We start from the raw sequence: 17078 nt of genomic DNA, 5'->3' as shown, positions 1-17078 counted from the left end.
GAGAGGAAGGCCCTCTATGAGGTGGATTGATTCAGTGACTGGGATAATTGGGATGGGAGTGTCAGAGACAGTGCAATTGGCACAGGATAGAGCAGAGTTTAGGGCTGTTGTACAAAGGGTCGCTATGAGTCGCAGGCGACTCGACGGCACATAACAACAACAAATAAGTGTGTGTATGTATCACATAAAAAAATTTACAAAGAAAATGAAATAATACTTTCGTTTGGATTTGACTTTATATTTCATGTTCTTGCTGTTCTTTATTCCCCTTTAGATTATTTCTGTGACTGGATTTGTTGATAGTGACAGAGATGACCTAAAATTAATGGCTTACTTGGCAGGTGCCAAATATACAGGTTATTTATGCCGCAGCAACACAGTCCTCATCTGTAAAGAGTAAGCAGTTTTGAAACTATTTAATCTTGAATTTATGAGCAATGTTGTGGTTTTCAACAATTTATTCTTTATTTGATTTGGGTACAAATTTTAAAATTTGTTAAAAATTTAATGCTTTTCTTGATACTGTTAACAGAAATGTCTAGAAGTGAGTTAGATGAGCTAATATGAAATAACAAATTAATGAAATTAAGTGATAGTAAGGTAAACAATAAGACTGAAAGAAATTGTATTTACTAGTATCATTGTCTAATGTGAGGATTCAAGTATATATTTGTTAGTCAGACAAGTGATTATTATCAACTTTGTTAAGAAGCTATGCTTACTCTTTGTACTATGAGAATTTTTTTAGAAGTTTTCTTTCATTAGCTCACTTTGGAAAGAAAAACAAATTTTAATGATAAACTCTAATATTTGATTAAATGTATTTTCCCTCTCTCTCTTTTTTAAAAAAAAGACCAACAGGGTTAAAGTATGAAAAAGCCAAAGAGTGGAGGATACCGTGTGTCAATGCCCAGTGGCTTGGGGATATTCTTCTTGGGAACTTTGAAGCACTAAGGCAGATTCAGTACAGTCGTTACACAGTCTTTAGTCTGCAGGATCCCTTTGCCCCTACTCCGCATTTAGTTTTAAACCTTCTCGGTAAGTGAAGTTGTATATGCAGTGTGTTTTATTTAAATAAAAGATGATTCAAATATTTTTAGAATGATTCTTATTGTAATGTTATTCAATTAAAACTTTATTCGACTTTTGTTAAATATAAAAGGCTTTTAAAAATTTCTTTTTCTGAAGTATTTTAAGTGCTTTTACCACCTTTTAAAATATACTAACCATAAGCTTGGCTTTAGCTTTCTAATCAGTTTTTAATTCATTTCTTGTTTTCTTTTTATAGCCTTTCCTCTCTTTCCCATTCTTCCCTGGTTTTTGTTGGTTTGATATTTTGTGTATCTAAATAAACTTCATGCGGAAAGAATGTTTGAAAGCCGTTTAAGTTTTGTCTCTAAACCCCAGTAATCTTTTATGCGAACTACGTACATCGTGAAGCATATTCCCTATTCTCTTATTTCACATTAAAAATTATTTCTTTCCCCTATGGTATTGTAGTATGTATGTTGATTGAATTGTATCATAGATATCTTTATAACTTATGGGTGGTAGTAGTATGTATGCCAGCCTCTTTTTTTCAGTTACAAAAAATGCCCTTTGCATTTTTTACTATAATCGTTGTACATATTATCTTCATGCAATCTACCTCTAGTTAAAATTTGTTGATGAGAGACCACATTATAAGCTGTCCAGAGCTGGACAAAGTATTCCAGAAATGGTCTAACCGGAAAATAGAGTGAGGTGATGCATATAATTGATAATATATGACATTTATTGTGCTGTTTAGGGTTTTTTGCTGTCACTTTATATAAATGTGGATACAAGGATTCCATAAGGATAGTTTACTATTTCTTTCTCACTTTATTGGGAAAACATTTGAAACTATATGTTCATCCTCATTAAATGTTGTCAGCTTAGTTTCATATTTCTGTAGGATTACCAACCTCAGAAAAGGCATTTGCAAAAAGACTTTTCTGTTTAGAGAATGTGCTGTTATAAAAAATAACGTATTTCTCTCTTTAGATGCTTGGCGGGTTCCATTAAAAGTGTCAGCAGATTTATTGATGGTATGTCAAGTTAATAACCTTATTTTGAATACTATCAAAATGCAGTAGGGATATGATATCTTTGAACTTAAAATTCTTCTGGTAAATTGTCAGCATAATTAGCAAATGAAAGAGATATTTCACTCCTCTGTCATAAGATGCTTTGTATGCCACAGTTCTGTTTTGAGTTTTTGTTGATTTTTGTTTGGGTTTTTTTTTTTAACTTAATTATTGTCAGCTATAAATTTGCATGTGAGGAACTTTATTGGATAAAGTACGAAGACGTACTTTTTTTAAGTATACCTCTTTTTAAATCCTCATCTTTCCCCTCTTAATAGCAATTAAATTCTCTTGCAAATTTCACAGAGCTGGGTGATTGCTTAAAGGATAGAGGGAACAGAGTGAAACCATAGGACATCTTTTGATTTTGTATAAAATTGTCAAGACAAGCACTTACAGAATAACTGTTAGAATGAATTGGCTGCTTTAGCTGACCCATTGCATAGCTGGGCTGCACAGATTAGAGCTAAAAGATACCATATCATTTAAGAAAGAGAATATACTTTCCACTTTGGATATCAGATCACATAGTTGAAGTTGCTGATAAATATTCAGGATGGGTTTTTCAAAAGGAAATTTGAATGCCCCTAGTTGCTATTTATAAAAGTAACACAAGGCTATCTTTTTTTGTTTGTTCACTCAGGGTACTAGATTCAAGAAAGCTGGGTTATCATAGCAAGGCTACCTTTTACAGAATGTCTCTTTTCTCACCTCTTAAAGGACAATGAGTAGTGCATTAATTAATTTTAATTTTTTACTTTGAATTTCCATACTGTTGGTAGCCACCATTTAACTGTATATTATTGTGAGAACAGTATTGTTTTTATCAATGGGTAAAGAGTTGTGTTACCATCTCAAAGGCAGATAGTTTCAATCCACCGGTTTTTTGACAGAAGACAAACAGTCTCCTCTCATGTGATTTACAGCCTCTGAAAGCCTGCTGAAGGGTCAGCTGTGGGTCATTCTGACTCCAGAGCAAATCATCATCTCATTGCAGTATAATCTAAGGTCTTAAATTTGCATACATAGTATCACCCAAAAAAAATAGGATCTTTTTTAAAATATTAGACTTCTGTTCATGATTTTTTAATCTGATACTGATCTAAATAGGTAATTTTAGGGTTTATACTCACTTTAAATAATAGGGATTATTCTTGTCAGGATTACCAGGTATGTTCTGATTATTCATCTGGCAGTTTACGTTTTTGTCAAATCCAACCTGGAAGTTGCTAATACTATCGATAGTCTCATAAGCAACCTTTTGACTGGTATCTTGCCTTCTTAATGACAGAGTGGTCATCATTTTCTCCTCAGTATAAGCCGGTAATTATGATTGTAATAAAACATGACCAACCAAAACACATCAGACAAAGTAAGTTTCTTCCAATTTGTTTAGATGAAAGAAATTTTAGGATAACTTCTCAGCTTAGAAAAGTAGTCACAAGTTTCCTGCAAACCAGATAGTTTATTTCTGAAATCAAGTTAGGGGCTCCAGGTAATGAGTTTTTTGTAACTTTGTAGCTCCATTTCAATGTTAACCATCTACAAGAGTATGATTCCAGTTTACCTGTTTGTATATCCTAACATGTCCTGTGATTAATACCACTAACTCAATATAACAACTCAAAATTATTAAAAAGGCTTTCTGCCAAACTAAAAAAAAAGACTTAATATTGTTATGGAGGTGCCCAAACTGACTGAAATAGAGGGGATAAAAGATTTCTTGCTTGCAAAACAACTTCTCTGCAAATTATTGTAAGGTTTGATTCTAAGTGGTAGCTATGAAAAATTAAGAAGGCCAAGAGGTGGCTATTGTAATTAGTGAAATGTACACAAGTGTCTTTAGGCACCAGTATAAACTCTGAGTTTAAAATTTGGAGAAATGATCAAAGTATATGAGCACAATTGAGAAGGTGACAGCATTAGAGACCTTGAAAGGGAGACTTGTCTCCTTCCTTCTCTCTGTTTCTTGCTTGGCATGGCTTTCTGCTGCTAGTTCAGGACCTCGAGCTGTTTCTAGTGAATACTGTTCTTAAGAAACAAGTTGTGGGTTTTAGTACCTTGTTTTACTCTCAGTAACATGTTGTATACCATCAGTTCAGAACAAATCCATAGAAGACTCCGCAGCAGGTTTTTAGAGGCAATTAATCTCATGGTAGGAGATTGTTCATCTTTCTCCCTGGAAGCAGTTGCTGAATTTGCACTGCATAACCTCTGCATTGGCAGTGCAAAAATAAAAAATTATGCCACTTCATAGGTGAAATTTTTGCTATAACAATAATATTTTAGAGAGACATGATTATAATGATTATGTTTTTCAGAATTGGGACACAAAACAAAATATTTGAAATTCCTTTTCCTCCAGATATCAAAGTTGAGGTATAAATACATAACAAGATAAGGAAAAGAAAGGATGCAGACATTTTGAAGATGTAGATAAGCTTTGGTAACTAAAGAAGGAAGACTTTAAAAATTGGTAACAGAGGTTCCCTCTGTAGTAAATAACATGTAGTTCTGGGCTTGCCTTATCCCATCTTCTCAGGCAAGTACTTGTTCTGTGTGGAAGAACTTGATTCATATAAATGATTATATAGTTTTATTTTCTACATGTAAAGCTTTTGGAATATACTTGGGAGATTATTGATTTAAGTAAACAATAATATTTTAATTACAGGGTGTAAGATTACCTCCTAAAGTGAAACAGAACGAAGTAACTAATATCCAGCCTTCTTCCAAAAGAGCCAGGTATGAATAATTGGTTTTATTTTTTTTTAAATGAGTGGCAACAGTTGGGGAAGAGATCTTAAAACTCTCATGATAATTGGAATAGGACAGAATTTGCTCTTTGTTTGCTTCACAACCTTGTCATGACTAGATCTCATTTTATTGGTAGAGACAAAGGATGATGTCAGACAAATCTTTTTCCTATTCTTTTGTTTTTGTAATTGAAATTCTTACCTAGAATGTTACTCAGAACCTACTACTATGGTTGAAATGTTGTGTGAGGCCTAGAACCCCGGGACTTCTTGCTGCAGAGCAAGGATGTCAATTTCAAGATCAAGTATACTTGATCCAAGTTATTGTATGGCAAATTGCTTCAGATGCATGGGAAAATTGGACAGTGAGTAAAGAAGATTAAAGAATTGCTGCCTTGGAATTGTGGTGTTATCAGAGTGTTGGACTACCAAAAGAGTAAACAAATCTGTTTTGGAAGATACGTGCTCTTTAGAAGGAAAGTTTGTGAGGCAGATCTTACATACTTTGGGCATGTTGTCAGGAGGGGCTAGTCTTTAGAAAAAGACATGCTTACAAAGGTAGAATGTCACAGAAAGAGAGGAAGATCTTCAGACGAGATAGATTGACAGTCACTGCAACAGTAAGCTTAAACAGAGGAGACTGGGGGCTTGTGGAGAGGATTGGGTAAGGTTTCTGTATGTTGTACATGGATGAATTAGAGTCAAGAGGCACATATAGCAATAGTCTAGTGTAAGGAACCCATATGGCCTAGCTGATAGCATTTGCAACTGCTAACTGTAGTTCAGATCTGCCAACCACTCTGCAGGAAAAAAGATGGGCCATCTCCTTTCCAAAGATTTATAGCCACAGAAATGCTTTGAAGGGTCACTGTCAACTGAACTTGACTCAAAGGGCAATGAGTTTGGTTTTTTGAATCTAGGTGGTAAGGAGTTGTGCTGACTATTCAAAGGCACATGTTTCAAATCCACCAATTACTCCATGGGAGAAAGGAGTATTCTGAACCTGCTAGTGGGTCAGCTGTGAATTAGTTCCAACTCTACAGCATATATACCAGGTGTGCGGAAAGACCGCCCTGCAAGTAAAATCCTCTTAGGTTTGTTCTGCTTGCTGGTGTGTAGTGAAGAGGGTTGGGACCATGCAGCTGTGATTTGAAGGAGGCCGAGACCCCATGGAAACAGGTGTGCACACTGCGTGCTGGCTTCACTGTACAGGTGCACTTGGCTGTGGAAGATGTCCTTGGCTAGGGTTAGTAGGAAATCCTAGTAATTTAATAGTGAGGCTTGGTCAGTAGGGGAGAACTCAAAGATTTTAGTCTACTAAAAAATCTACTATATTTGGTGCAGTACAATAGGGCTTTAAGCCAGTTATGTACAGTTGATGTATTACTGAGAAGGTATAACTGGAACAGATTTGAATTTTGAAAATTTGGATTAACTGGAACAAGGAGGACTACAAATTAAAGCTGTTAGAAATGTAAGTTGGTGTGTTAGAAAACAAGGGCATTGTATATGTTGCATGGGGACCAGATCTCTTGTCAGTAGGACTTTGAGCAGAGTCTGATAGTAGTGGTGTACTGAGAGATGGTGTTCAAGCTCACCAGAGACCTGCTAGGAGTCCAGTGCTGTGCATCAGACTCCTAAAGGGCTTCACTGTGCTGCTTCCCAGTCTCTTTTTTCAGTGCTTCGCCTGCTAATTTTTCCCATTCTACATTGAGTGGAAAAATAGGATTTTAAGTGATCCAAAGGAACTATGGAAGACTGAGAAGTTTAATTAAAAATGTTTGCTGTAAAAGAATTTCTTTTCTTGTATGAAAAAAGAACAAAAGACTAGGATTTCAAAAAGAAATACAGTTGGCCCCCATCTCAGCTTCTGTATTTGCAGGGTCCATGTCAAAGGATTGAAAAATTGTGTGCAAAGAAAATAGTTGGTCAGAATAACCCTTAAAAGCTAAGAGAGGGCACAAAGTACTATTTACATTGTATTAGGTGTTATGAGGACTCTGGTGGCCTGGAAAGGAATTACACTGCCAACCAACCCAATGGCCGAAGGTTAAAATTCCCCAGCTTCTCTGTGGGAGAAAGATGTTCAGTCTCCTCCCATGCAGATTACAGCCTCTGAAATTCCACTGGTCAGTCACCTTTGAGTCAATTCGGACTCAACAGCATATCGTAATAACAACATAAGGTAAAATTTTGAGGTGGTTTAAACTATAGAGGAGGGTGTGTGTAGATTGGCTATATGCAAATACTGTACTATTTCTTAATGAGACTTGAACATCCAAGGATACTGAGGGATGGTGAGTCCTGATACTTCTAGGGAACATTCCCCTTGGCTTGTCAGTAATTCCGTTGATATTGAAACAAAGTCATGAGAGGTTCATTTTAAAACCATGCAGAAGTTAAAAACAGCTGTTAAAAATGAAAGGCTAACAGTGCTTCCCTCTCCCCCTTCTAATTTTAATTGGGAAAAAGATTGATGAGAAAGTACAAGAGTATTGATTTCTGTCAAAAGTTAATTGAATACTTGCTTGGAGCTTTAGGGATATTTTTTTGGGGGGGAGGTGACCTTAAAAAAAGGACTGATAACTCACTGTATTCTTTTAAAGATGATCATACATACTTGAAGCTCTTAAAGGTTGTTGACTACTTTCCCTTGTTTTGTAAAGGTAATCATTTTAAGTTGTTGATAAAATCATCTTGATTTCTTTCTAGAATTGAAGATATACCACCTCCCACTAAAAAGTTAGCACCAGAATTGACCCCATATGTGCTTTTTACTGGATTTGAGCCTGTCCAAGTTCAACAGTATATTAAGGTGAACTTCTAGTCTACTTGCTATAAAAATTTTTAGCAGTGTCACTTTTTTTGTATGTTTTAGGATACCACTGAAATAAACGAACATTTAGTCAAGCATAGCTTTTAAAATAGTTTGTAAAATTTTCAGAAAATTTATTATTTTTAAAGTGTCTAATTCAGTGACAGTCATTGCATTAACTCTAATTACTATCATACTACCATGGAGTAACTGTCACCAGTATACATTTCCAAAAACATTCCAAACGGAAACGCAGTACTTTTTCAACAGTAACTCCCCATTCCCCATCCTACCCCTACATTAACTGATAGTACACCAGTATCTGTGTGTTTGCATGTTCTAGGTATTCCATGTATAGGTGTTCTGACTTGTTCTGATTTACTTCACTCAGCGTAGTGGTCATCTGTGCCATTTATCAGAACTCTGTGGCAAGTCCATTGTTTGGCTATACCAGATGTTTGGACTCCTACCTTCTGGCTGTTGTGAAGAGTGCTCCAGTGTTCAAGGATGGACCCATATTTGTGTCCTTGCTTTCAGTCCTTTTGAGTACATATCTAAAAATGGAATTTTTTTTAAGATGTGTTTGTGTGAAATATATATTGTTACAAGTCATGCCTTTTCAACATTCTTCAAATGTACCCTATTTTTCCGTCATTAACATTATCCAGTTCCGTATTTTTCCATTACCATTCACAAAGGTTCAGTGCCTCCTAAACAGTTTCTTAAACACTTTTACCTTTTTTTACCTCCTTCTTGTTCTTATTGTGTGCTGTTGAGTTGGAACCAACCTGTAGCTGACTTTCCAAAGGGCTTTCAGAAACAGTAAATCTCATGGGAGGAGATAGTTCATCCTTCTCCTGTGGAGCAGCTGGTGTGCCTGTGAGATTGTAGCACAGCTTCTTACCACTAGGCCGTAGATCTCCCTTTCTTGGCCCTGGTAACCACTCTTAAACCTAGGCTTTTATACACATTTGCCTATCCTGTTGATATTCTGTGCCTTGGAATCGTATGATTCATAGCGACAGACTTCAAGTCAGGGCCCTGTCCTATCCGTGCCATTCTCACCATCTCTGACACGCAGGGGCCCATTGCAGCCATCACTATGACAGTTCATCTGTTTGAAAGTCCTCTCTTCACTGCCCCTCTGCCTTTGCAAGGCATAGCCCAACCTAACAAAATGACATCCTCCAATATTTGTCCCTTTGTGACAGACTCATCTCACTGAACCTATTTTCATTGTTCATCCATGTTGTAGGATATAACAGAGCTTCATTTCAACTATTGACTAACATTCACTAGATTTATGTACCAAATTTTGTTTATGCATTCATCTACAAATGGACATTTAAATACTTTCAAACACTTTAATTTTTTTAAAATTTATTTTCATTGTTGCACATTTTCTTCTCTGAGCCCACTCTGCAATGCACTCCTTATTGTCCTTATTCCAACTTATTGTCATCCATATAATACCTAATCATATGTTCTTTTTGCAGTTTTTCCTCTTCCCTGTTCCTATACACTTGTTTTCCAAACCCTCCCATGTCTGTCCTATTTTATAAGAACTGCTACAGTTTTTTGTCCTTTTGTGATTAAGGTATTTCACCCAGGATAATGCCCTCCAGTCTCCCCCATGTTGTGTAACTGTGGGGGGAGGGGTGGGGTTTAATTTTTGACTGAGTAATGTTTTATTAGTTCATTGTTCCAGTGCTCCATAATATTCCATTATGTGAATGTACCATAGAGTTTCTATTTTTTTCCTTTGTTGATGAGCATTTGGGTTGCTTCCATCTCTTTCCTATCGTGAATAATGCAGCAATAAACATGGGTGTACATACATCTATTTGAGTCATGGCTCTAGTTTCTTTAGGCTATATTCCCAGTAGTGACATTACTGGGTCAAATGGTATTTCTGTTCCCTACTTTTTTGAGAAAATGCCAGACTGCCTTCCACAGTGGTTGTCCATTTCACACTCCCACCAGCAGAGAATAAGAGTTCCAGTCTCTCCACAGCCTTGCCAGCATTTGTTACTTGGTAGCCTGTTGAACTTTGCTATTGTTGCTGGGATGGGATGATATCTCATAGTTGTTTTTATTTGCCATCTGTCTGATAGCTAGGGATTTTGAACATTTCTTCATGTATTTGTTTGCCATCTGAATGTCTTCTTTGGTGAACTGTCTATTCATATCCTGTGCCTACTTTGTGATTGAGTTATTTGCTTTTTTCTTGTTGAGGTGCTGGAGTATTCTATGCATTTTAAATTTAAGTCCCTTATCAGATATGCGATTGCTAAATATTTTTTTCCCAGGGTGTGTATATCCTTGTTGGATGTGCATAGGGATTTAGTTCTTAGAATGGGCCATTCATCTGTTTTATTCTCCTTGTAGATGCTTTCTACCTTTTGACTTTTGTGAATAGTGTTACAGTATACACCATTTTACATCAGCAATGCTCAGAGACTTATGTACATTTGTTGCTACTCAGTATTTTGATTTCTGTTTCTCTAATGATTAATAAGGGAGCTCTGGTGGCTTAGTGGTAAGGAGATGAACTGCCAGCCAAAAGGCTGTTTGAGTCTGCCAGCTGCTCCATGGGAGAACGATGGGCAGTCTTTTCTCATGTGATACACAGCCTCTCAAAACCCAGTGGAGGATCAGCTGGGCGTCACTTCCGATTCAGTGGCACACAACAACAGTGATTAATTATGTTGATATTTTTGTGTGTTCTCTCCCCATTTGATTGTTTATGTTCTTATTAGTGGAAAAATATTATTACAATGAGTAGATTAAAATATGAATAGAACTCTATTTATTGTTAGAGGAACATTGAAATGTTCTTTTTTATTTAATGCTCTTTCATATTTAGTAAGGACTCTAGTAGCCTTGTGGCAGGAAGCTGTACTTGTAATCTCATGTGGTTCAAATCCACCAGCTGCTCTGCAGGAGAAGGATGGGCAGTCTCTTCCTGTGTAATTAATTGCCTCTGAAAACCCACCAGTGGATTGTTGTGGGTTGTTTCTCACTCACTGATGAACAATAAAAAGCCTGAAAGAATGACAGAGCCTTTTAAAGTTCTGAGTCAACTGTAGCTATCTTGGGTAGAATTAGGTCAAAAGATTTTTGGTAGTTTAGATAATAAATGGGAACAAAACTTTAAATTAATGTTTTAAAATAATAGCCCATTAGAGAATGGATTTTGTGTGTATACATATATGTGATTAGGGGCAAGAGAAGTGACCTGAGTCACACTAGATACCATGAATTTTGCTCCTAGTTTTTTCTTTAAGGAAAAAAATACTCACAGTTACAAAGATAGCACAATATTTCTACCTTTAAGATCTTAGCATAGTTGTCTAAGTTATCGTTTAATATTTACGTCTTTCCTATTCTTATACCACATTTTTTATAAGTAGAGAAAATTTGTTATTGTTCTTCATTACTCCCTGTTTTAACGTAGAAAATCTTACTTCTTCACTGTGAAATGAAAGGCATTTTCAAGTATTTTAGTTTATTACAACGATGTGCCATTTATGTGTGATGGACAAGTCATAATCTAATATTGATCCATGTGTTGTCTTATTGGTATTGCTCTGTACCCTTTTCACTTTTATCAAGTCTGATTTAACTCTGTGATTTCTAGAAACTCTACATTCTTGGCGGTGAGGTTGCGGAGTCTGTGCAGAAGTGCACACATCTCATCTCCAGCAAAGTGACTCGCACTGTGAAGTTCCTGACAGCAATTTCTGTAGTGAAGCACATAGTGACTCCAGAATGGTTAGAAGAGTGTTTCAAATGTCAGAACTTTATTGGTAAGTAATAGTAAGTACTTCCATTTTTTAATGCAAATATTCAGATTTTCCCACCCTGTAATTTATTTTCACTACCAGTTTGTATTGCTTATGTATTTGATAATTATCCAGTGAAAAGGAGAAATGTTTTTCATGTTCCCAGGTATTTATATATATGATACCTTTCCATTTTACCTTAGAAAAGCAAAGGTTTTAGTCATTTGAAGACTTTCAAATGGGAGACAAGAGAAGACACTGTATCCTTGCTTTGTTGTTTTCTAATTAATGTCTTTTGTGTGTAACTGTGGATACAAAATGAGACTCCCATAATGCTGTAAGTGTAATTTTTTTCTTTTTTCCTGGAATGAGAGCCCATTTACTGAAATGGCCTTGGCCCAGCTAGAATGTAACTTTTATGCAGGATGAAAAAAAAATGCATCCTCCTGCCTGTCCATTGTTCAGAGCACCAGCAGTGAATAGTTGTTGCTAGCACACGTCTGTGAGAGTGCTCAGTGCAGCCACATTTGAAAATATTGCTCTGAAAAAAAAAAAAAAAGAAAATATTGCTCTGGTATATGTATTTTTTTCTGTGGCACCAGTTATACACTAGTGAAAAAAAAATTCTTCTCAGAAAGGTGGATTACACAGTGACTTAACAAGGGGCTCGAGCATAGTAGAGATCGCTGTTCATAGGTTTGCTGTGAGTCTTAGTCCATTTGATGTACCTAACAACACATACTAGATTTAAAGAATGTGGGTTTATTTGTTATATTTTGTAAATACACCTACATGTTTCTGCAGAGCGCCCTGGCAACTCAGTCTACAGGTGGTTCTGCTAAACCAAAGAATTCAGCAGCTGCTCAGAGCGGGGAAGGTGCCCAGTCTCCTGTGCGATAAACAGCCTTGGAAACCTAGAGTCCAATTAGGGTCAGCTGAGCAGGTTCTGACTCAGCAACAGTGAAAAAGAGAAATGTTTCTAGAGGCTTGCTAAGTATAAAGTGAACATAAAATCCTGATGATCCCCCGCCTCCGTACAAGCTGTACAGTAAAAAAATGGATATTTGATTATTAGGGGGAATTCTGTTGGCATAGTCCATAGGGAGTTGCTCTGTTAACTCAAAGGCTGCTTTTCTGATCCACCAGGGATTCCATGGGGGGAAAAAATATATAATCTTTTCCTGTATAATTTATAGCCTGGCACACTGGATAAGGGGTCATTTATGAGTTGGAAGTAACTTGATAGCATTGAATTTTAGTTCTTTATATTCATAGCAAATTACAGTGGTATTCCTAGTCCTCAGTCTAGGATAGGCACCTTCATGTCCTTTGAAAGGACGCATCCTTTGTCTTTATCTGGCTACTTGCTTATATTATATGGTTACACCTACAAGAGACTTGTGCTTTTACATTTCCCCATCTTGTCGGTGTTATTTTTTGGTAGATTACAGTAAAAAAAAATTTGCTATCCCGCATCATATGATATTAATTATTAACCTCTGACTTACCTTTTATGGAGCTTAGTTTTAGTAGTTTCTTTCTATTGTGCTTTTGTACACACTCTGCCCCCTTGCTTGTTGCCCATCAAAACACTCCAACCTTAATGCTTTCATGTTAATTCCAACTCCTAGTTAACTCATCAGGTGTCTGGGCTGTCAGTCTTAATGGAGTGGGATGCTTGTGTTCGTTTGGTTGGCAGTGCCACAGCGAGTAGGCTACACCCCTGGGATTCCTTACCATAAGGGTTACTGTAGTTCACAGTGTGCATCTTAGAATCCTGCAGGCCTTCATTAGCACTGTGCTGTTCTGATGGACTAAACTAACTTTAGTTACCACTTAGAGAATAAAAGTCACAGGGTGAAACCCCTGTATATTGTAAAGTATTTCTAGTCTTTCATTTCCTCAGCAACTCCCATTTAAGCATAAATCTTTAGTTTAAATAAATAAAGATCCAGAGAAGTAAAGATACTCAAGTTTACTATTTTCAGCAAAGTTAGAGCCACATTCAAAATGTCATTATATTCATGGCATTAACACAAAAGATGATCAAGAGTTACTGTAATAGAAAAATCCCCGACTGCATTATATTGTTGTTAGATGCCATCGAGTTGAGCACAACTTACAGCAACCCAATGAACAAATGATCCAAACCCTGTTCTATCCTGCTCCATCCTCACACTTCCTAAGATACAAGAGCCCAGCGGTAGGTCACCTTGTCAATCCGCCTGGTTGAGGGTCATCTTCTCCTTCGCCAACCCTTCACCCTTCCCAGCATCATGTCCTTCTGTAAGGAATAGCCCTTCCTAGCAACACACCCAAAGTACGAGTCTCATCATTCTTGCCTCTCAAGAGCACTCCAGCTGCTCTTGCACTCCAGCTGCTCTTGCACTCCAGCTGCTCTTGTCTTCTCTGAGACATATCTGTTCATTCTCCTGGTTGTCCATGGGATATTCATTGCTCTCCTCCAACACCACAGCTCAAAGGCATCAGTTCTTCCTATCATCCTTACTCATAGTCCAGCTGTCAGATGCGTAGCAAGTAATTAAGTAATATTTATTTAGAGGTTTTATTTTCCATTAAAGTTTTAGAAATACTCTAAAAATGCTTTAATGAAATAAAAAAAGTAATGAAGGCAGAAGAAAGAAGGCAGAGAAACAAGTAGTATAAAACTATATTTCAGTTCCAGCTTTGGTTACGGTGAAGAATTATACAATCTAGAATGAGCTAGATTTTCTTTACCTGGCATGAAAAGAGGATTGTCGTGGGCTGTGCTGTGGGAGTGGTAGATGCTGAACTGAGCCTGTACAGTGGACCTTGTTTTCTAGCTACTGTGAACTAACTCCGTTTGTTGCCTCTGACTGCATTTCCTTTTCTAACCAGAAAGGGGCCACTTTGTTTAAAGTGGATGTGAACCATCAATTTACTGAATTTATTAAACTTAGCAGTTTGTAAAAATTTTATTCTTTTGCTTAAAAGGTTTATACTGTTTCTACTCAATATGAAGCTTTGGTTGACTGTCTTTATTGTGTTCATTGTCAGTATTTGCTGTTTCTCAGGGTTATAAAGTGGCTTACAGATATTTTTAAACATTGAATATTCAGAACACATATTTCATATTTGACCCCCCCAAATTTTATAATTACCTAAGTGAGCTGTTCCAGTTTATAATCACTTCTTTTTAATTTTTTTAAAGACATTCATTGTTTTTCTAAAAGAATTACATTTTCCAATTGTTCTTCAGTTTTCTCAGGACAACTGTTGGCCTTGGTTTATTTTTAGCAGTTAGTACCTGTAAGTTTGCTTTCTTTTTTATTCCCCCTTCATCTTTTTTACTTTAAAGATTTTTGTTTTTAAGTTAATTTGTCTTTTCATTCAATTTTTTCATCTTTCTCTTTTTTAAAATAACCACAAACTGTGGAACAGTTAAAAACGCAATACAGATTGCTCCTTTGTTTTGGGGTTTTTCCCTCCACTTTTCTGTTGGAAACGAAGAGTGTTGTGAATGGGTTGCACATTCCCCATTTCTAGAATTTTTCAGAAGTTCCACATAAATGATATTTTGTTTTACAGATGAGCAGAACTACATTCTCAGAGATGCTGAGGCTGAAGTACTTTTCTCATTCAGTTTGGAAGAATCCTTAAAAAGGGCACATGTTTCTCCACTCTTTAAGGTATCTGTTAAAGTAAATACCAAATAAGTCCAAAAAGATATAAACAATCTTGCAACTGAGGGAAGAAGATAACTAGTTGAAAGTATATGTCTATAGGAATTGGACCAGCCATGACTTGTCATTTCATGATTTGCTCTCAGTGAAATACAGATAAGAGCACTTTTTGTTACTGTTCTATTTGATAAAATACTGAATAAAAAACTATTGGTAGTATGTTTTAAAACATCTGGATGTACAAGGAGAGTATCTGTTAATAATTTCAATAATAAAAGTTCGCTTTTCTGCTTTCAGCAGCTCTTTAGCAGACATACATACATACTTAATACTGTTCTCATTACAGGTATTTAGGTGGAAATGATCTATTGACAAGTGTTAATTGAATGTATTTCTAAGTAATTTATAACTAAAGGTTTACAAATATAAGATGGAACAGTTGAGAAATATTCTTTTTTTTTTTTTTCCATTTAAATCAAAGATAATCTGTTCTTTACCTTATGGAGCCAGCCTTATAAAATCAGAAATTATTTATAATACTGAGTTAAAATCCCTTTTACCTAAAATAATCAGATTTTTTTGAAAAGGCTTGGATTTTTTTCCCCCCCTGAGAGCAATTTAAAGCAAATTAATATGTTTTGCTATACTTAGTAGCAAAGTTATTATAGAATTAAGCTATTATTCCATTTCACAACCCATATGATTTCATAATAATATAGAGATAATAAAGCAAAAATATAGGCCAGGGATTTTGCTTTGCTAGTCTGTTCCTTTACACAGAAGTATGGCTAAGTAGCATACTAATTTAGAATTATATAGAAACAGTAAAAAAAAATCACTTCCTTGCTTATATGACATAATATATCATGTCTTTTATTTTTTAAAACATTTTTTATTGTTACTGGAGTAAAGGTTTATCTTTTCTTTTAGAACCTTATAGTCTAGTCTAATAATTACTTATTAGACCTGTATATGAAAGCATAAATTGAGGACTAATACCTTCTTAATTTAATGAAATTTTATTTTAAAAAAAGTATTTCTAGATAGAATTTATGTAAACTTTATTCCAAATATGAAAACTGTTTTTAAACATACATATATACATATTTTTTTTCTCCTCAGGGAAAATATTTTTATATCACACCTGGTATCTGTCCAAGCCTTTCAACTATGAAAGCTATAGTGGAATGTGCAGGAGGAAAAGTATTAGCTAAACAGCCATCTTTCCGGAAGCTTATGGAGCACAAGCAAAATAAGGTGATTACAAGTTGAATAAGCTGTTGACATCATTATTGTCATGTAGAAGATCTTTATTTCTTAATTGTTAAACTTATTTCCTTTTCTTTAGAGTTTGTCAGAAATAATTCTCATATCCTGTGAAAATGACCTTCACTTGTGTCGAGAATATTTTGCCAGAGGAATAGGTATAGTTTGTTGCGTTTGCTATGTAAGGGTGTGGGTGTGTGCACGCACAGCAGGACAAGCTCTTTTCATAATTTTTATTTGCATTTCTTTCAGATGTTCATAATGCAGAGTTTGTTCTAACTGGAGTACTTACACAAACACTGGACTATGAATCATATCCTTTTAGAAAAAGAATGAAAAATGGAGGGATTTAATATGATAATAGATTTTTCAAAGTAGTGAAGCAGTGATTTTACTGTTTTTGCAAGCAGTCATTTCTTCTTTGTTAGAATTTATGCAATTTGCCATTCTTTCTCTTTCTTTAGAATATTCATTTAAAGATTAAGTAAAAACATTCTACTTATTTAGATTTCAAATTCAGTATTTGACTTACTAATCAGAAAATCTGTGCTAATTATAAACGTATTTTAGGTAATTGAGAAAGCAGTTAGAAAAAGAAATTTCTGTGTTTTCTATCAGCTCATTTCTGAGCTTAAATTTTAGTGAAGTTCACACTACATATCTTCTGCACAGGATATTTTAGA

General features: G+C 35.6%; 1 protein-coding gene across 1 annotated transcript in view; it reads left to right on the top strand.

Annotated features, from left to right (window-relative positions):
* PAXIP1 (PAX interacting (with transcription-activation domain) protein 1) overlaps window positions 1–16748 on the top strand; it is a 78241-nt gene extending 61493 nt beyond the window's left edge. Inside the window, exons 12-21 of the mRNA XM_006887682.1 lie at window positions 275–396; window positions 854–1038; window positions 2026–2069; window positions 4783–4853; window positions 7577–7679; window positions 11320–11488; window positions 15035–15135; window positions 16252–16386; window positions 16478–16553; window positions 16648–16748. Of these exons, the coding sequence (XP_006887744.1) occupies window positions 275–396; window positions 854–1038; window positions 2026–2069; window positions 4783–4853; window positions 7577–7679; window positions 11320–11488; window positions 15035–15135; window positions 16252–16386; window positions 16478–16553; window positions 16648–16748 (1107 nt within the window). The remainder of the gene's footprint in view (window positions 1–274; window positions 397–853; window positions 1039–2025; window positions 2070–4782; window positions 4854–7576; window positions 7680–11319; window positions 11489–15034; window positions 15136–16251; window positions 16387–16477; window positions 16554–16647) is intronic.
* The last annotated feature ends 330 nt before the right edge of the window (window positions 16749–17078 follow it).

Source organism: Elephantulus edwardii, unplaced genomic scaffold (genome assembly GCF_000299155.1).
Source record: "Elephantulus edwardii isolate Elephantulus edwardi_28Jun2011 unplaced genomic scaffold, EleEdw1.0 scaffold00060, whole genome shotgun sequence".
Classification (NCBI taxonomy): Eukaryota; Metazoa; Chordata; class Mammalia; order Macroscelidea; family Macroscelididae; genus Elephantulus; species Elephantulus edwardii.
Note: the sequence above shows the minus strand (reverse complement) of the source record. Positions and strands in the feature narration are given on the sequence as shown.